The 21,417-nt window shown below is 37.2% G+C and overlaps 1 protein-coding gene across 2 annotated transcripts in view; it reads left to right on the top strand.

The window, feature by feature from the left end:
* The window catches only part of ACER3 (alkaline ceramidase 3), a gene marked incomplete at its 5' end in the record, with an annotated part of 196,778 nt that extends 175,668 nt beyond the window's left edge, over positions 1-21,110 (top strand). For both annotated transcript variants that reach the window (XM_079709508.1, XM_079709507.1), the window contains 4 exons: positions 11,392-11,493; positions 13,804-13,908; positions 18,764-18,809; positions 19,337-21,110. In XM_079709508.1, coding sequence (XP_079565634.1) covers positions 11,392-11,493; positions 13,804-13,908; positions 18,764-18,809; positions 19,337-19,390 — 307 coding nt within the window. In that variant the 3' untranslated portion in view covers positions 19,391-21,110. The remainder of the gene's footprint in view (positions 1-11,391; positions 11,494-13,803; positions 13,909-18,763; positions 18,810-19,336) is intronic.
* Positions 21,111-21,417: the final 307 nt, after the last annotated feature.

The raw sequence follows: 21,417 nt of genomic DNA, 5'->3' as shown, positions 1-21,417 counted from the left end.
TCTTGGGTGTCTGAGGCAACAAGAAAACACATGGAATTTATCACAGTAGCGTTACTCGGGTCCCAAAGTCCTGAACCAGTCCGCCTCCTTCTCTCCACCTTTCAGAGTCATCTTATGTTTTTTATATATAATGTTCAAGGTTTTTAATTGTACTTAGTGGGAAAAATAGGGAAGATTATGTTCGTTTCATCTTCCCAGAAGCATAAGTCTCCAGTTTTTAGTCTAGGCACCTTAGGGAAATGTAAAGAAGCATATAAAACACAGTCCTTGCCTTAAATTCAAGTCTGATAGATAGGGTACCAATACTTTTAGAAATAAATGATGGACCTATATAAAATGGAAATCCTATGAAATAAAAACGTCTTTCTTCCATCTGCTTTACCACAGCTTCTTTCTTATATCTCCATTTTGTGATCATTTTGTACTGTTCATTATTTACTTATCTCTTTGCCCAACTGGATTGTAAGTTTTCTTGAAGTCTTAGTTATCTTGATAACTCCTGGAACTCAGAATAGTGCTTATCAGTAAAGATTTTTTAAATCAAACTGAAACTCTGAAACTTCTGTTTCTTTTATTATGTCTGACAAGATATGTAAAAATCTCTCCTGTAACAAAACATCTAGAAATTCCGGATAAAATACAATAGATGTTCTTTTAAATGCATAGCTGAGCTCAAAAGAATGTAAAGCAAATTCCAAAGCATTAACTCCAAAGGTGGAGCTGAGGACTAGACTGAAAAATGATCATAACAAATCATGATCAACTTGAAGGCATTTGCAGATACCAGGAAATCAGAACTTTAGGTTTGAGATTGAAGGTAGATAGAAGACAAAGCTTAGGACATGATTAAGATGAGCAGTTGGAACTCCCTCTCCACCACCACACACACACGTGCACATAAAGTCAGGACCATCAAAGAGATACTGTCAGTGGAAGCCTGGGCTAGAAAAAAATTTGTCCTTCCGTAACAGAAGATGACAAGGCAGCTTGTCTTTCAGCCTCAGTTTTAGGTAAGAAATATTACTTCCCTGAGAATCTATAATCACTAGTATGCCTTCACACATGTTTGAGATTCAAATGTACATAACCTTCATTGTCTGGGAAACCTCAAGATGTAAAATTAACTCAAACTGATCCACCTTTTATGGAGTCCCAATGTATCTAAGAGAAGCAAAAGCAAATTAACTTCAAAGAAATATACCTTAATGTAGGCCCCTCAGGATTTCCACAGATTGGTGCTCAAACATATACGCACAATCAATAATTCTAAAACCAGAGTAGTAAATAAGCTACCATAAGCAAAAGTCAGGAGAAACAGAACAGCAGAAATAACCCCCGCAAATCAAATGCTGAAATATAAAGTAACTTTTTAAAATATTTAATGAAAAAATAGAGAAAATGAAAATATGACCAAGGAACAGGAGATTATTAAAAATGAAATTACAGATTTGAAAAAGAATCAAAGACATTAAAAGTAATCATTGAAATGAACCTATCTACAAAACAGAAATAGGCTCATAGACATAGAGAACAGACTTATGGTTGCCAAGGGGGAGAGGGAGAGGGAGAAGGATGGACTGGGAGTTTGGGGTTGGTAGATGCAAACTATCACATTTAGAATGGATAAACAACAAGGTCCTAATGTATAGCACAGGGAACTATAGTCAATATCCTGTGATAAACCATAATGGAAAAGAATATTAGAAAAGAATGTCTGTGTGTGTATAACTGAGTCACTTTGCTGAACAGCAGAGATTGCCACAACATTGTAAATCAACTTCAATTAAAAAAATCATTGAAATAAAAAACTCAATGGATAAGTTAAAAGTAGATTAGACAGTTGAAGAGAGAAATAATTAAATGGAAAGACAAGTCTAAAGAAATAAGCCAGAAAGCATCACAGAGAAATAACATGTCTAATTGCAGTTCCAAAGAGAGAGAATAGCAAAAATGGGGAAAGAAGAGAGATTCAAAGAGATAATAGGTGAGAATTTTCTAGAATTGGTAAAAGACATAACTCTTCAGCTTCAAAAATAATAATTCCCAAACAGGATAAATGAAAGAAAATCTTTCTCAGGTATGGCAGATTTGATAGATTAGCTCATTCAACTTTGTTTCAGCCTCTTTCAAGTGAGCCTTCCTGTAATGTAGACACTAAAAAGCTAAAACCTATATTTCCCATCTTACCTTTGCAGGTAAGTTTTCAGATACATTCAGGTGTTTTGCCAATCACATGTATTCACATGAGTCTTGAATTCAGAACCAAGTTAAGTGGGAAGGAGAAGTGGTAGTATGTAGGCATCCATTTACTTATATGGATCTAGGGTGTGCATCATAGCTCTGGAGCAAACAGCTGTGATGGCAGCTTCCTGACTGTGAATTATAGCTAAGATCGTATGATGGTATGATGCTGGATGCAGCAGTTGGTCCAGAGGCTTTCCAGTTCTCCAGCTTCATAAATGTGAAAAAGAAAAATATTCCTTTGGCAAGATAATTCTGTAGTAGTGTTCGTAAGTCATTCCCAGAAAGCCTAAATCTGTTGAGCATTTCTTTCAGAATTGAAACTATTAAATTATTTTCTGCTTTAGATAGACGTATTATCTGCAGTTGAATCCTGATTGACACCTGTTTTCAAAAAGCACACTAAAATTGCTGAAATCCAAAGACTAAGATCTTAAAAACATCCAGAGATAAAAAACATATTACCAACAAAGGCATAACAAATAGTCTACAGCAGGCTTATCAACAGCAACAGTGGAAGCCAAAACATGGTAGACTATTATCTTCAAAGTGCTGAGAGAAATTAACCATCAAGTTAGAATTGTATACCCAAATATCTTTCAAGAACAAGGATTAGGTGAAAACATTTTAAGACAAATAGAAATGATGAAATTTTACTAGTACACCTCACTAAAAGACCTTCTAAAAGATATTCTTTAGGAGGAAGAGTTGAGATACAAGAAAGAACAGTGAAGGAGAAAAAGTGAAAAACCTATGGGACTATCTGAGCAAAATATTATGACTTTAATAATATCTAATCTGAGAGATTTTTTTTTTTATTTTAAGGAACTAAAATGATGACAAAATAACATGTGAGATACAAGAGAATAATCTTAGTCACATAGTTCCTAAGGTCTTTCTTATTTGGGGATAGGGTACATTCAGTGATTAATTTTGGATTTTACATGTGCCTTTTTGGTAACCACTAAAAACAGTAATTGATTTCAATTACAAAAACATGAAGAAGTAAATGGGATTATAAAAACAAAATCCAAAAGAAATCAGGAGAAGGGGGAAAAGGGATGCAGAGAAAAGTGAGAACAAATACAAAGCAAAAAATGAAGGGGTAGAAATAATTCAAAATATATCAGTAGTCACAGTAAATATAAATGAACAGAGCTAAACAATTAAAAGACAAAGACCCAAATGGGGAAAAATCCAGGTATCTACTGTTCATAAGAAACATGGTTAAAATATAAATACATAGTAATTTTGAAAGAAAAAGATACAAAAAGATACATGCCATACAAGTATTGACTAAAAGAAGGCTGGACTAGCTATTTTAATAACAAAGAAATTTATGACATTATTCATAACAAATGTGTTCATTACATTGTTATTATAAGATTCAATTTACCGCACCCCAAAAAAAGACAACTCTAAACTTGTATGGAAAATTTCAAACAAAAATTGACAGAATTACAAAGGAGAGATAGGTAACTACTCTATCATGATGAGGTATTTTAACACAGTAACTGAGCCCAAAAAATATGAATAAGATTGATAAAATTTGAATAACATAACAAAATGATTTAATATACTCAACAATTAAAGGATGCATGATCTTCTCAACCATGCATGGAGTAATTATTAAATCTGCCAATACTAGCTTTAAAGCAAAGTTCAACAAATTTTAAAGAATTGGTATCATGCATAGCATGTTCTCTGACAATTAGTTAAAACAAAACAGGATTAGTCAAAATAGCCCATATATTGGGAAACCTAAAACTGTATTTGTAAGTATGAGTTAAAAAAGATATCATAATAGAAATATTGAAATACTTAGAATGGAATCATAATGAAAATACTATAAACCAAAGTAAGATGTAGCTAAAATGGTTCTTAGAGGGAAATGTTTACATTAGAAATAGGCTGAAGAATAATGAACTAAGTATTCAACTTGAGTAATTAGAAAACATGAATAGAATAAACCCAATGAGAAATGAAGAATGATACTGGGGCTTCCCTGGTGGCGCACTGGTTGAGAGTCCACCTGCCGATGCAGGGGACATGGGTTCGTGCCCCAGTCCGGGAAGATCCCACATGCCACAGAGCGGCTGGGCCCGTGAGCCATGGCCGCTGAGCCTGCACGTCCAGAGCGTGTGCTCCGCAATGGGAGAGGCCACAACAGTGAGAGGCCTGCGTAGCACCAAAAAAAAAAAGAATGATACTGATAAAAGGCAGAAATTAATGAAAAAAAACAGGTACAATGTTGAAGATCAACAGGTATCTAATTTTGTTCCTTTCTGAAACCCTAAGACTACAACAAAGGAATTTATTTATAAAGCATAAACCCACAAGGAGAAGACTCAATAAAATTTTAGAAGCTAGAAAGTAAATGGATTACTGCTAACTGCCTTAACTAACCCAAGAAAGCTAGATTCTAAGTCAAGAATCTCCAGTTTACATCAGAGAATTGATTCTCGAGTATCAGGCATTAGCAGCAACAGGCAGTTTGGCAAAGGAGATGGAGGAGGGGTCTAAAATAAAGAGGTTTGGTTAAAAGCTTTAAGAAACTGTTAATTGCTTAGGCTCTGTCACCCAACTTCATGCCATGGAGCAACTGCAGAAGTCTGCAGGTTTAATTCTCTGGAAAGGGTGAACAGTATCTCTAGATTGGATTTTGCCAGGCACAATTGAGCATGCAAATACTGTACTGAAATCAGGTAAACTGGGTGACCTTATACTTTATGAATGCTGAATGCAAAGACATCTAGGCAGAATATTGAAAGAATCTTCTTATAGGGAATATGAGCAGCCTAAAAGACCTGATGATATTGGGGGTTCCCTAACAATTGGCCCAGAAAAATAACCCTATGGTGAAGGTTACTAGTCTAAAGCCCTCAACCATATGCTTAGAGCTTGTGATCACCTTTTTAGTTTTCTACTCTTTAAGAATGAGGAGGGGCTTCCCTGGTGGCGTAGTGGTTGAGAGTCCACCTGCCGATGCAGGGGACACGGGTTCGTGCCCAGGTCTGGGAAGATCCCACATGCCATGGAGCAGCTAGGACCATGAGCCATGGCTGCTGAGCCTGCACATCCGGAGCCTGTGCTCTGCAACGGGAGAGGCCACAACAGTGAGAGGCCCGCGTACCACAAAAAAAAAAAAAAAAAAAAAAAAAGAAGAGACAGTGCCAGACATATGATGAATGCATTCAATATGAAAGAGGCCAAAACAAATAATAAGGGAATAAATCAGCTTAGAGTAAACAAATTTTGTATGAAGAAACTTCAAAAACAACAAAATGACAGCAAATATTATAATTCACTAATATTCCTAGATGTATACTGCATCTATGAATCAAGAGTAAGATGCTATAAAAAAGGAACATTCAGAGAATTCCCCCCAAAGAGGATATTAAAAATATGATAAAATGAAAAGCTGAAATGAAGGGTTTGAAAGATATAGTTAAAGAAGGCACTGGAATTCTTTCTCCTGAACATACATTGTTATTGTCTTATGGTCCATCACCCATTATTCACCAGCAAGCATCTACCACAGGAGAGGCACTAAACCCATGGTATGGTCCAGAGTAAACAGGACAGCTTGGGGCCTCAGGACCTTGGGCCCACTCACCACCACTGCTGTGGCCAAATAGCAGGTGTTTCCTTAAGTTCATGGACCACACCCTGGGGGCCATCAGAATTATGAGAAAGAAATGGATAATAGAAGGGACTCAATAGAATTATTACTGAGCCGGAATAGAAGGACCAACATAAAAAAGGGGGAGGGGGTACTGTGCAGAGAAAATGGAAGGGAGGAAATCATCACCAAAACAATTCAAGAAAATATCCTACAATTGAAGTATATGAGTTATTAGATTGAAAGAACCCACTGGGTACTAAGCATAGTGGCTGGAAATAGACCCATGCCAGTTTCAGAATTATAGACAAGGACAATTCTACAAGTTTATAGAGTTAGAAGGCAGATATACACACAAAGGATCAGGGATCAGAATGGTTTTGGACTTACCAAAGCAAAATTGGAAGCCAGAATTATAGGATAATAACCTAGCCAAACTGTCTATAAAATATCGTGACAAAATACATTTTCATACATTCAAGTTCTCAAAAAAACTTATATTCCATAAACTATTGCTCAGGAACCTGTTGAAGGATGTGTTTGACCAAAATGAGAGAGAAAACCAAAAAGGAGGAAGACATAGGATGCAAAACAGAAAATCCAACACAGAGAGAGGTGAAGGCAATTCCCAAGGTGAAGGAGAAGGGAAGGGACTTTTCAGATGATAGCAGTACACTAGATGGGCAGCCAGTCCAGAATGAAGCAGTGTGACTCCAGACACAGATATGTTGAGGGCATTCTGTATTGTACTACTCTTGACCTGATAATACATAGGTAGTCTGTCCCCAGAATCTTATCTGTACTTAGCTTGCATGGACCATGTGCTGATGAAGTTCTTGCTCTCTCTCACGTGCCCTGCTACCTGGATAACCAAAGACATTCATTTCACCCCACAGAAGAATTTTGCTTTGAACTACTTCTGAGAGCTGAAGATTGGCCCTGGTAAGTAAGCTTAGAAGGAGAAAATAGAGAGTATCCCACCCCCACTGATCATATCCCTGTCACATCTCAGCACCTGGCCCACACTGCAGTTCTGCCAAATGCCTTCACTATGCTGAACTCTGTGCTTCCTGGGACTCATTCTTGCCTCCCTCAAATGGGGCAATGATAAACTCAGAAAAGCTGCAGGCATACTATGACTCTCTTGAGCTCATCTCTGAGGACCTTCATCAAACAGTTGCAATAATGTCCTTTTCATGCACAGCCAGGTTTGTGCTTTCCTGATGATTTTTAAGTTAATCACACCTTTCATTTGTTTATATGCAAATACTTAGTTAAAATAACAAAATATAAAAACTACATGATGATAGCAATAGATTCAGAGAAAGCATTCTGAAAAATTCAGCTGCTATTTATGATCTAAATAAACCACATAAGCAAAATAAAACCCTTTACAAACTCAATAGAATGAAACTTTCTCAACCTGTAAACTACAGCATCTAACACATTTAGCCATGAAATGTTTTTAAAAGTTACCTTTAAAATCAAGAATAAAACAAGGATATCCATTGTCACCACTTCTGTTCAACACTACACTGGTGGAAGTTCTATCCAACATAGTGTTTGCAAATGACATTATCGTGTACAGAAAATACCACAGAACAGGTACCAAAAAACTACTAGAAGTAATAAGTGGAATTCAGCAAGGTCACGAGATTCAAGTCAGTATTCAAAAATCATATTTCTATATATTAGCACCAAACAATTGGAAAGTGAAATTTTTGAAAGTACAATTTACAGTACCATCAAAAACATCAAATGTTTAAGGATTAAATTTAGCAAATATATGCAAGCTCTGTATATTGTGGTGAACAGTTTTTTGCTGAGCAAAATTAAAGAAGCTCTAAATAAATAGATGTATCATTTTCATGGGTTAGAAAACTTCAGTGTTATTAAGATGTCAGTTCTCTCCAAATTGATCTATAGGTTCAATGCAGTCACAATCCAAATCTCTGCAGGCTTTTTGGTAAAAATTGAGAAACAATTTCTGAAATTTACATGGAATGCAAAGGACCTAGAAGAGCCAAAACAGTTTTGAAAAAGAGCAACAAAGAGGCTTATCTACAGAACAGAAACAGACTCACAGATGTAGAGAACAGACTTGTGGTTACCAAGGGCAGGGGGTGGGGGTGGGGAATGGATTGGGAGTTTGGGATTAGTGCATGCAAACTATTATATATAGAATGGATAAACAACAAGGTCCTACTGTATAGCACAGGGAGCTATATTCAATTTCCTGTAATAAACCATAATGGATCAATGCAATCTCTGTCAAATTATCAAGGGCATTTTTTACAGAACTAGAACAAAAAATCTTAAAATTTGTATGGATACACAAAAGACCCCGAGTAGGCAAAGCAATCTTGAGGGAAAAAAATGGAGCTGGAGGAATCAGACTCCCTGACTTCAGACTATACTACAAAGCTACAGTAATTAAGACAATATGTTACTGGCACAAAAACAGAAATATAGATCAATGGAACAGGATAGAAAGCCCAGAGATAAACTCATGCACCTATGGTCAACTAATCTATGACAAAGGAGGCAAGAATATACAATGGAGAAAAGACAGTCTCTTCAATAAGTGGTGCTGGGAAAACTGGACAGCTACATGTAAAAGAATGAAATTAGAATACTCCCTAACACCATACACAAAAATAAACTCAAAATGGATTAAAGACCTAACTGTAAGACGAGACACTGTAAAACTCTTAGAGGAAAACATAGAAAGAACACTCTGACATAAATCACAGCAAGATCTTTTTTGACCCACCTCCTAGAACAATGGAAATAAAAACAAGGACAAATGGGACCTAATACAACTTAAAAGCTTTTGCACAGCAAAGGAAACTATAAACAAGACGAAAAGACAACCCTCAGAATGGGAGAAAATATTTGCAAACAAATCAGTGGACAAAGGATTAATCTCCAAAATATATAAACAACTCATGCAGCTCAATATTTTGTTTTAATAAATTTATTTACTTATTTATTTTTATTTTTGGCTGCATTGGGTCTTCGTTGCTGTGCACGGGTTTCTCTTGTTGCAGGAAATGGGCTCTGGGTGCGCAGGCTTCAGTAGTTGTGGCATGTGGGCTCAGTAGTTGTGGCTCGCAGGTTCTAGAGCACAGGCTCAGTAGTTGTGGTGCACGGGCTTAGTTGCTCCGCGGCATGTGGGATCTTCCCAGACCAGGGCTCGAACCCATGTCCCCTGCATTGGCAGGTGGACTCTTAACCATTGCACCACCAGGGAAGCCCACAGCTCAATATTAATAAAACAACCCAATCAAAAAATGGGCAGAAGACCTAAATAGACATTTCTCTGAAGAAGACATACAGGTGGCCAAGAGGCACATGAAAAGCTGCTCACCATCACTAATAGAGAAATGCAAATCAAAACTACAATGAGGTATCACCTCACACCAGTTAGAATGGGCATCATCAGAAAGTCTACACACAATAAGTGCTGGAGAGGGTGTGGAGAAAAGGGAACCCTCTTGCAGTGTTGGTGGGAATGTAAATTGATACAGCCACTATGGAGAACAGAATGGAGGTTCCTTAAAAAACTAAAAATAGAATTACCATATGACTCAGCAATCCCACTATTGGGCATATACCCAGAGAAAACCATAATTCAAAAAGACACGTGCACCCCAATGTTCACTGCAGCACTATTTACAATAGCCGGGTCATGGAAGCAACCTAAATGCCCATCGACAGACGAATGGATAAAGAAGATGTGGTACATATATACAATGGAATATTACTCAGCCATAAGAAGGAACGAAATTGGGTCATTTGTAGAGACATGGATGGACCTAGAGACTATCATACAGAGTGAAGTAAGTCAGAATGAGAAAAACAAATATCGTATATTAACGCATATATGTGTAATCTAGAAAAATGGTACAGAGGAACCGGTTTGCAATATGGAAATAGAGACACAGATGTAGAGAACAAATGTATGGACACCAGGGGGGGAAAGTGGGGGTGGTGATGGTAGTGGTGGGATGAATTGGGAGATTGGGATTGACATATATACACTAATATGTATATAATAGATAACCAATAAGAACCTGCTGTATTAAAAAAAAATTCAAAAAATAAAAATAAAATAAACCTACATATACACATCCAAAAAAAACCATAATGGAAAAGAATATGAAAAAGTATATATATATATATATATCACTGAATCACTTTGCTGTACACCAGAAACTAACAGAACATTGTAAATCAGCTATACTTCAATTAAAAAAAATTTTTTTTTTTAAGAATCCAAAAAGAAAATGAAAGGCAAATCACAGACTTGGAGACAATGTTTGCAAAATATATGGCCAACAAAGGACTTAAAATTAGAATATATAAAGAACTCTTACAACTCAATAATAAGAAGGCAAATAACAATTTTTTTAATGGGTAAAGATTCAACAAACACTGTATCAAAGAAGATACAGGGATGGCAAATAAACATATGAAAAGATGCTCAGTAGCAATCATTAGGGAAATAAAAATTAAAACCACAATGGGATACCTCTATACACCTACTGAGGCAACTAAAATGAAAAAGACTGATGTCATAGCAAGTGTTAGTGAGTATGTAGAACAAAAAACACTCCTACCCTGCTGGTGGGAATGTAAAATGATACAATCACTTAGTAAAACCGTTTAGCTGTCTTAAGTTTAACATTCACCTGCCAGAGAATTCAGCTCTTCTCCTAGCTTTTTACCCAAGAGAAATGAAAGCATATGTCCATACAAAGAGTTATTTATTAATGTTCATAGCTGTTTTATTTGTCATAGCAAAAAACGACACAAGTGTCCACCAACATTTGGACAGATAAACAAATTGTGGTATATCCATATAGTGGCGTACTACTCAGCAGTAAAAGGAAATGAGTATTGATACACATAACAACATGGATGAATTTCAGAATAATTATGCCAAGTGAAAGAAGCCGTATAACAGAACATACTGTATTATTCCATTTATATAACATTCTAAAAATATATATAAACTAAGCTTTTGGAGGTGATGGATAAAGCTATAAAAAATACATTAGCTATACCTGTTATTTTGGATAACTCACCAAGCTTCAGTTCCCTCATCAGCGAAGCAAAAAGAATAATACCTGCCTCACAGAGTTTATTTGAAGATTGTATTCATGTGTGTGTGTTTATGTATATATATTGTGTGTATCTAATATACTGTAGTGCCTGACACAGCAAATGACTCAATTAATGTTCTTTCTATTCCACCACCCCTCTGCCTCTTCCAAGTGACTGATAAAGTTACTGGGTACTTTCAGATTACTCTCTTGACACACTTAGCAAAGTCTTAGTGGCACATTTCTTTCTTAGTACCTTTTAATGGCTAAATGTAATAGGCAAATGTATTAGAGAATTTAATAGATAAGTTTGCTTTTAATACTTATGAAAACCTTTTCCTCTCATGACAGTGATGACTTCAAGCTCTCATCATGACATGAATTGACAAAATTTCATTTTGCTTTTCTTTTTACCCACAGGGTTTATCCATGGCTTAGAGGACTGGGTTATACATCCTTGGGTGTATTTTTATTGGGATTTTTATTATGGAACATAGATAACATCTTTTGTGATTCACTGAGGTAAGATATATTTTCAATCTCTGAAAAATATTTTTGGAATCTATTAAGCAGACCATTTCATAGGCATATAGAATTATTAGTGCACTGAAGTGAATTTTTGCCATCATTGAAATTAAAAATATACATATAGCACAATAAAGCTAAATTCTGGGAATGCTTGTTTAAATTACGTAAAAATTTGGACCTAAGAATATTCCGTAACATCTGTAGGGATTTTTTGTGTGTGCATTGCAGTACTATACAGTTAATCAAATATTGACTAGGGCTTTGAAATCTGCCTAATGTGCTTTACTGAAGAAATAAGAAATAGGAATGATTTGTAATAAGCATATGAAATGCGTGTATATAATTTTGTACTTTAATATGCTTAATGTTATTTTCTAAGAAAGGCAAGTATTCCTTTTTACTACCTTTTCAGCAATTACATATTCACTGGAATTTGAATCTTGGGTCTCTGGACTCTAGTCTGTCACCTAAGACACTGTCTGTCTGGGCCTCAGTTTCAATAAAATGAACATGTTAAGTAGGTTAAACTAGTGGATCCTTCCAACTCAAAATTCTGACTTAATAGTTTTGCATAATCATAAACAGAGGAATGTATTGAATAGCACCACAAAAAGGCAATCAGCAAAATTCAAACTGTGGGAAATCTATAGAATGAATGACCTAGTCTCTTCAGCAAATAAATTGCAGAGGGGGCAAAAAAGGGAGGAGGAACATAAGATTAAAAGAGACTTAAGGGCTTCCCTGGTGGCGCAGAGGTTGAGAGTCCGCCTGCCGATGCAGGGGACGCGGGTTCGTGCCCCGGTCTGGGAGGATCCCACGTGCCGCGGAGCGGCTGGGCCCGTGAGCTATGGCCGCTGAGCCTGCGCGTCCGGAGCCTGTGCTCCGCAACGGGAAAGGCCACAACAGTGAGAGGCCCACATACCACAAAAAAAAAAAAAAAAAAAAGAGACTTAAGAGATATTATCAACCAAACTCAATATAATTACTTTTTTTTGGATCTTGATTCAAACAAACCAAGTGTTTAAAAAAAAAAAAACTTATGATCAGTAATCGTACATCTAATGATGTTAAGCGATTATTGTTAATCTTTTAGGTGTGAAAATGGTATTATAGTTATGTTTTAAAGAAGTTTTAACCTTTTAGAGGTATATACTGAAATATTTAGAGGTAAAATGATAACAATATCTGGGATTTGCTTCAAAATAATATGGGAGGGGAGAAGTTTAGATGATACAAGATTGGCCATAAATTATAATTGTTGAAGCTGGGTAATGGGTACATTATTATTTTGCCTACTTTTGCATATGTTTGAAATGTAGACTTTACATGCACACAAACAAATAATATATCTTGCTTAAAAAACTAAGATCTAAGTGAGTGGTTCTGAATCAGTACCATAATATCCATCAGAACCCCAGCTGGGGCTTTTACAATGCAGAGGTAAGTCATCATCCTCTGGGTGAGATCCTCTGTTTCTACTAAGAAATAAAGTAGGTTCTTAAAGATGTCTGCAAAATTTGTGGGGATATCTAGAAAATAATTTGGTGTTTCACATTGAATTTCCCCCCTCTAATAAATGAGAATATTAATATGATACACACTTAATCAAAAGATCTAGAATTTGAGACTCAGCTGTACCACTAGCTGAGTGACTGGGGCAACTCAATAATCTCTCTGCATTTTAGGTTCCTCATCTTGAAAGCAAAGCTTATAAAGCCACCTCAAAGACTCACTATGAAGTGAAATAATACTATAAATACAAAAGGACTTTATAGACTGTTTGGTGCTCTTCTGAAATGATGGTTGTACATAGGGCATAGAAAAAGCTCGTGTCTAGTTTCTTAAGTGAATAGCTAAGTTGACCAGTGTTTCCCAAAGTATTTTTCCAGGAAACACTTGTTCTATAAGGTGTTAATAAGATATTACCTGAAAGAAGGGTTCCATGTATTAGTAGGTTACCTGAAAAAAATGAAGATGACCTGTTTAGTTATGGTAGGACTTTTTAAAGCCTATAATTTGTTAATATGCATTACAAATCTCCAAGAGGGCAATAACCTATGTACTGTTTCCTACATTTATTTTGACCAGAGAGTCATTTCTTCATGGAACTTCTGCTAGGAATACTGTTCCTCAGAATACACTTTGGAAAACAATACAGCAGACTACAGGAGACATAAGGAAATTAAATAATTGCCATGTTTGAGAACAACATTTCAAAATTTCAAAATGCTCTAAGACTGTCAGCATTAGTTGTTAAATATAAAAAATAATTGACATGCATATTTTCCCCCCCTCTCTACACAGGAACTTTCGAAAGAAGGTGCCACCTATCATAGCTGTTACCACACAGTTTCATGCATGGTGGCATATTTTAACTGGCCTTGGTTCTTATCTTCACATCCTTTTCAGGTAGGAAATAAGAGACTTTTTTAGCCTAGTATTGGAGTGTTTCTTTCTTTACTCTTCAAATACAACAGTGTAAATATAAAATGTCACAGACGGAATCAGAAACTTATGTTCCAGCTTTGCCTCTGCCACCGGGTGATCTTAAGCAAGTCGCTTACTCTCTCTGAAGCTCTGTTTTCTCATCTTTAAAGGGTGACAGCTCTAGTAACTGACCTCTGGCACATGATCTACATTTTAAGTAGGTCATTCATCTCCTTTTTTAGTGCAAGTAGGATATAAACATTACCATTTCTTGTTGATCATCATATCTTTGTTTATAGAGAACAAATTTAAGGGGAAAAAAGTAGCCAGATCCCCCGAGTGGGGACTGGGAAAGCACGAATATCTGAAGTCCCCAACTTAATTTGTCTCCTTCCCTGAAATAAATTGGTTGCCACTTTTCTTTCCTTGTTCCCCTAATAAAGAACTTGTTGGGGCTTCCCTGGTGGTGCAGTGGTTAAGAATCTGCCTACCCATGCAGGGGTAATGGGTTCAAGCCCTGGTCTGGGAAGATCCCACATGCTGCAGAGCAACTAAGCCTGTGCGCCACAACTACTGAGCCCGCACGCGACAACTACTGAAGACCGCGTGCCTAGAGCCCATGGTCTGCAACAGGAGAAGCCACCACAATGAGAAGCCCGTGCACCGCAGTGAGGAGTGGCCCTCGCTCACCTCAACTAGAGAAAAGCCCGCACGCAGCAATGAAGACCCAACACAGCCAAAAAATAAATTAAATAAATAAATTCAAGAATTTGTTGGAGGTCAGCCATTTATAGCAAAAATAGAATCAGAATTCTCTCTGATCACCCTGCTCAAATAATAACATCTGTATCACTCTTTCCCCTTACCAAGCCTTATTTTTCTTCACAGCATTTATAACCAGTGGTGTGTTTACTTGTTTACCTCCCCCAACTAGACTGTAAGTTTCTTGAGAGCGAGGACTTTATCTTATTCACTGCTACTCTCCCAAGTGTTTAAATCAATGTCTGTCACATAGTGAGCACTCAGTATATATTGTTAAATGATTTAATGAATGAATGTGTACATATTGATCTCTTTACCAGGGGATCAGTCTATGTTTAATCTCAAATTCATCTCAAGAATTGAGAAAGCTGAAATATTTATAGAAAGGGGAAGAAAATTTTCCTTTGAACCAATGTGAAAATTTACTCAAGTGAAATTTTTAGAAGACCTTTTAAAACATTTGCATCTCACCTGTCTAGAGATCAACTTATTTAGGCAACCTGAATTTAACTACTTGAGAATAATATAAGCAACTAAATAAGGATCACTGAATTCATACTGTGAAGAGCTCAAGGTTATTAATCATGGAAGAGTTCTTTAAACTCTGGCTCTAAGTATAATTATTTTATTTTTTGCTACTTCTTACTGCATTGAATATTTAGATTCTCAGCCCATAGCATATTAGAAATAACTGTTTAAGAGGGAGGGTTATGGGAGGAAATGCTTGGGGAAACTGGCAAATGATAGAAAAGGAGAAACAAAAATAACTATAAAGCAAACCCAAGAATTAAAAACTTGGCACTTTAACACTGCCCACGAAGTCCCAAGGACATAACTGCAGTGTAATATAATACAGCAATGAATACTTCTTACCTGACAGATGGCTTGCCTCAGAGGGAGCATCTCTAGAGAACCAGGTGGAAGCAGTGGGACCTTTTATAACCTAGTCTCAACTCAAATTGTATCACTCTCACAATACTCCATTGGTCAAAGTCATAGAGCCTATCTCTTGACAGGAGGAGTATTGAAGAACTTGGGGACTCCAAACTCATGTCTGAACAGGAGGCACTGTTCAGCTGGAGCTGTTACCTGAGCTCAGATGAAAGACCCCATGGCACTGAGACCCAGGACTCTTAAGAAGGGTACTGCTGGGCTTCTCTGGTGGCACAGTAGTTAAGAATCCACCTGCCAATACAGGGGACACGGGTTCAAGCCCTGGTCTGGGAAGATCCCATATGCCATGGAGCAACTAAGCCCATGCGCCACAGCTACTGAGCCTGCACTCTAGAGCCCGCGAGCCACAACTGCTGAGCCTGCGTGCCACAACTGCTGAAGCCCACGTGCCTAGAGCCCATGCTCCACAACAAGAGAAGCCACCGCAATGAGAAGCCCATGCACCGCAATGAAGAGTAGCCCCCTCTCGCCACAACTAGAGAAAGCCCACGTGCAGCAGCAAAGACCCAATGCAGCCAAAGATAAATAAAATAAATATATTTTAAAAAATGGTACTGCTGCTACAGGAAAAAACTGTTGCTGCCACAGTGATGGAGTGTTGTTAGGATGCTGTTCACAAGAACCACAAGCCAGTGGCCCCTCATAAAAATGAAACAAAAATGAAAAGTCCTTTCTTTCTCCTCCAGCTTTTCAGTCTCTTTCAAATGCCCTAATTAGCAGAGCCTATTAGGGAGCATCTGGCAAGGCAGGAATGTAGTTTGTAGTCTCATCTTCATCACAAACAGGATGGAATATAGAAGAGTGGATTTGGAGCTGAGATACATTAACAGCTGACCCATCTAGTGAGACTAAAAGAGAAAAGGGGAAAAGCATAAATAACCAGTATCAGAAATGTAACAAGAAACATCACCACAGATGCTGCAAATATAAGGAAGATAAGGAGGTATTTTTAACAACTTTATATGATAGGTACTTTTGTTTATGTTTGAAATTTTCCACAATAAAAAGTTTGAATTTTCAGCTCATAGCCTCATCTGGGCTTGATATATATTATTCCTTTAATACTCATGATGGTCCTGTTTTACACTTGAGGAAAGACAGGCTCAGAGAAGTCAGGTGCCTCACACATGATCTTGCCTGGATTTGAGCCCAGAATTTTCTGTCTCCCCAAACCAATCAAGACCTTAGAAATCAACTAATATAACTGCTTAATTTGATGGTGAAGGAAACTGGGGCCCAGAGAGAAGTGACACACAAGGTCACTGGCTAGTTGGAGTAGAATATATTGGATAATGATTAGACAGCACCTGAATTCAAATCCTGCTTCTAGCATTTACTAGCTGTAGCACCTTGAATGAAATATTTGACCTTTTTTGAGACTTTCTCATATGCAAAACAGGAATAATAATACCTACCTAGTAGGGTAGTTTAAGAATGAAGTGTGTATAAAGCTCTGGGTCCAGTGCTTGCCCCCATGTCGTAGGTACTTAACAAATAGTTGGGAGCGGTGGAGGTGACAGCAAGGCTTGGAACCCAGGGCTTCTCTGCCCCAGTCCAGCACTCTTCACTAAAGAGAAGAGAAAACATGGCAACTTTCTTTTAGAGATTAACATCTGAAAAATTGTCAGAGTAAGATTATATTCTAAGACAGTAAAGTATTCATAATATATGATGCTTCTCTTTACAGTTCCAGTTTTGGGTACATTAGAATGGCATCATAGCCACACTAAATTACTCAAATTCAAACATACGTGATCTTTTCATTCTCTTATTTAAAGGAGAAAATTTTTCATGCTATAAAATTATGTTTTGCATATGTACTTATACTGTATACTACTATTCAAATACAGTTAAATCGTGTACTATATATAAACTATGTATGCTGTTAAGTTATGGACAGTTTAATAAATTTTTCAGAGATAAATTTAACTTTATTTTTGCTGTACGGACTGATACATTAGAATCTGATCTCATCTTTATTTTTTTTTTAATAAATTTATTTATTTATTTTTGGCTGCATTGGGTCTTCATCGCTGCACACAGGCTTTCTCTGGTTGCGGCGAGCGGGGGCTATTCTTCGTTGTGGTGCACAGGCTTCTCATTGCGGTGGCTTCTCTTGTTGCAGAGCACGGGCTCTAGCTGCACGGGCTCCAGTAGTTGTGGCGTGCAGGCTCTAGAGTGCAGGCTCAGTAGTTGTGGCGCACGGGCTTAGTTGCTCCGCAGCATGTGGGTTCTTCCCGGACCAGGGCTTGAACCCGTGTCCCCTGCATTGGCAGGCAGATTCTTAACCACTGTGCCACCAGGGACGCCCAGAATCTGATCTTATCTTTAGAGGTGACTCATTTTAAAGGATTCTCTGAAGAAGTGATACCTTCCTGGTTATTTCATACCTGTATTGTAATCCTGATAGAGCTGATATAACTGTTTCTAAAATATTCTAGGAATACTCTACCTTAATTCTTACTACCATATATCTTCAGAGATGAAACTGGCAATCATGACATGAATCACATCAAGCATGAGCAGAATGCTCCCTACTAAACTACAAACATCCTAAGGTTACAGTCCGAGAGTTGATCATTTCTGTCTTTCTTAGGATCTTGCCAACTGTTCTGCATAGAGTAGGTCCTCAAAAAAAGGTTGCTAAATGAACAAAGTTTATTTGTCAGTGTTGCTTTTTCTTTGTATATACAGAGGCACTGTGGTTAAATTTGTCAGTAAGCCAGTTTGCGTGAATTAAAAAACTTGTCTGAACTTATTTGCAAAACAGAAATTGACTCACAGACATAGAAAACGAACTTATGGTTCCCAAAGGGGAAAGGGGGTGGGGAGGGAGGGATAAATTAGGAGTTTGGGATTAACAGATACACACCACTGTATATAAAATAGATGAACGGCAAGGATCTACTCTATAGCACAGGGAACTACATTCAATATCTTGTAATAACCTGTAATGGAAAAGAATCTGAAAAAGAATATATATATATATATATATATATATATATATATATCTGAATCACTTTGCTGTACCCCTGAAACTAACACAGAATTGTAAATCAACTATACTTCAATTTTTAAAAAATTTGTTTGAAAAGCTTTCCCCCCTCCCCTTTTCTTTCAGTTTATATACAAGAACACTTTACCTGAGATACAGGCCAAAGGTGAAGGTAAGTCCGCTTCCTAGGGTGTGTGTGTGTGTGTGTGTGTGTGTGTGTGTGTGTGTAGGACAGAGGTAATGGGAGGATGGGATGGAGGTGGAAGAAGGGGGTGGGGTGGAGATGTAGCAGAGAGAGTACAGGCTTTGGGACCTGATGCTCTTGGATCTTAAGTCTTCCACTACTGCTCTATGACCTTGGGCAAGTCTCTTTTCCTTAAGCCTTAGTTTCTTCAATAGTAAAATGGAGCTGTTAATAGCTACATTGTAGAGTTATTTTAAAGATCTGAGGTGATTTAAATGCCCAGCTCTATGCTTGACAAAGTAGATGCTTAATATATTTAAATAAATTAAATAAAAATAGTTTCTGAGATCTGGTGTAGACCTAGAAAGAATATGCTCTGCTCAGGTTATTAATACCAGGACAACCACTAGCAAACCACTGTAGTCATAGCCCATGAGTTCTTTTTCATTCTTTTTCAAGGATAACATGGAACAATTTTATCTTCTTTCATTTTGTCCTAACTTGTTTCCAAACAGTTTCTCTTCGGAATCTGGCCAGTGATCCTGTTTGAGCCTCTCAGGAAGCAATGATGAATTATTTCACCAATAAAACAAAATAACACGTACCATAGGCCTGGTCAAATGAGTAAGGAAATCTTTAGAGATCTACACGTTCAAATATATCATGACCATCGCAGCAAAGGAGTGACTTTCTGACTAATGCTGCCAGCCACACAGAGAATGAGGAATGGGGCTTGTTGGATGTTTAGCTTGTGTCTTTATCTCATTTCTCTTCCTCCTCCTCACCATCACTCTAAGATGTTTCAAAAGAAACAGACATGATGTGTATGTATATACTCAAATGCTGGAAATATTGGGCTTTTCTTAACAGGTTAACAGTTTGTGCTGATCATAGGAAATTAACCTTTTTCTCTTTTTTGACAAGGCTTGCATGTGAATTAAACTTTTCTTAATATTTGATTAAATAATGAAAACAGTCAGCTAATGACTGGCAAAACCCCATATCCAGATGGCCAGCTATGAGGCAGCACTTAGCTATTTCAGCCTTGATTTATATTTTTGTCATAGTAACCTCATGGATGGTTTCCCAAGGTAAAAAAAAAAAAAGAAAGAAAGAAAAAAGAAAAGAGCTATCTGTGGGATTCTGGTAGTTCTTCATGGTCTGCCTCTGTGCTGGTCCGAGTGTTATAAGCAAGCTCAGACCTGCCACTGGGTTCTATACTTGTCACATTCCAGATTTGCGGTGGGCTCTGGGATGTCGTTTGTGGTCACAGCCCGGCAGGGTGGGTGGGTCATCTTGTAACCTTTATGAAGGCCACCAGGACACCTGTAGAATGTTCCACCTCCACCCAGTTAAAGGTGGTTGCTCCGTTTCCTTTGATCTTTGCAGTTCTTTAAGTTGTCACTGTTTTTATGGCTAGGCAAACATGATTGGTGGGCAAACACATTTCATCCTTTTAGAATAACTCATTTGAAGTTACCAGTAAATGTCGTTATACTCTGACTTTTAAAATTATGCAATATTTTCCAGTTTTCAGAGAGGCCATGGTTATGCCCAGGGAAATGTGTTGGGTGAACTAGAGCTAAAATGATCAGGATCTTATGTACATAAAGCTTATTAGAATACCTGCTCCTTCATTTTGTTGAAGGAAAGAGATATAAGGGTTGAAGACAGCTCTAACTTACTTGAACTTGTAACAGAACTACCAAAAATTAAAGTGCTAAGACATGGCAGTGAAATCTCATTGTAAGGCAGCTAGTTCTAATTTGGATTTGAATGTATAACAAATTGAATCACTCTTCACAAACATAACACCTGCCTGGAATAAAAACCTGATTTGACCCCTTTGCTCATATATCACCATATTTGTAGCTCTGTACCATTTAGCATTTTTACAACTTTTCCCTGCTTATACATTATTATAAAATCCAGATTGTTTTTACTACATGGTGTCATTACACCAGATTAAATTCTGAGCTACGGCTTCCAAAGGAAAGTCACTTTTTTCTTAAGCAAAGGTATAAGACACTTCTGTTGTTTTTCTAGTATTCAGTAAGAAGCCTTGGTACAAATTTAAAACGAATACAGATTTTGTTGTTTTTCTTCACTTGCTGGCCTTAGTTTTAGTCCAAGTACTATTTTCCTTACTTTAGCATGCCAACATGCCATTAGGCAGATACTTCCCACCTGCTTTTATGATTCTCCAGCAAGAAAAACTTGCCAAAATATAAATCTAAAAGAACTTTGGTTGTGCCTTAGGAAAATATAAACTAAACAGTTCCAACACAAGCCTGTAAGACTGTTCTTTATTTTGCCACAAGATTCTGGCGTCTGGCTACATTCGAGTGCAACTACCTAGGCTGTCAGTCATCTAACAATTTTTAATGAGTTCATTTGTTTCACACTATTGTCGTTTTTGTACTTTTCACTAAGAAATACTTCTGTATAAAGAATCTGTATAAAAACAAAGTACATCCTTCCTAACAATGCTAATGAACGCTGTGAGGCTAAGGTTCTGCAGTATTAAGGTCAGATTAAGGGTACAGAGAGCATGCCCTGACACTGAGGCCCTTTAGAACAGTTTGTTGAATGAGCA

Source organism: Hyperoodon ampullatus, assembly GCF_949752795.1.
Source record: "Hyperoodon ampullatus genome assembly, chromosome: 7".
Taxonomy (NCBI): domain Eukaryota; kingdom Metazoa; phylum Chordata; class Mammalia; order Artiodactyla; family Ziphiidae; genus Hyperoodon; species Hyperoodon ampullatus.
Note: the sequence above shows the minus strand (reverse complement) of the source record. Positions and strands in the feature narration are given on the sequence as shown.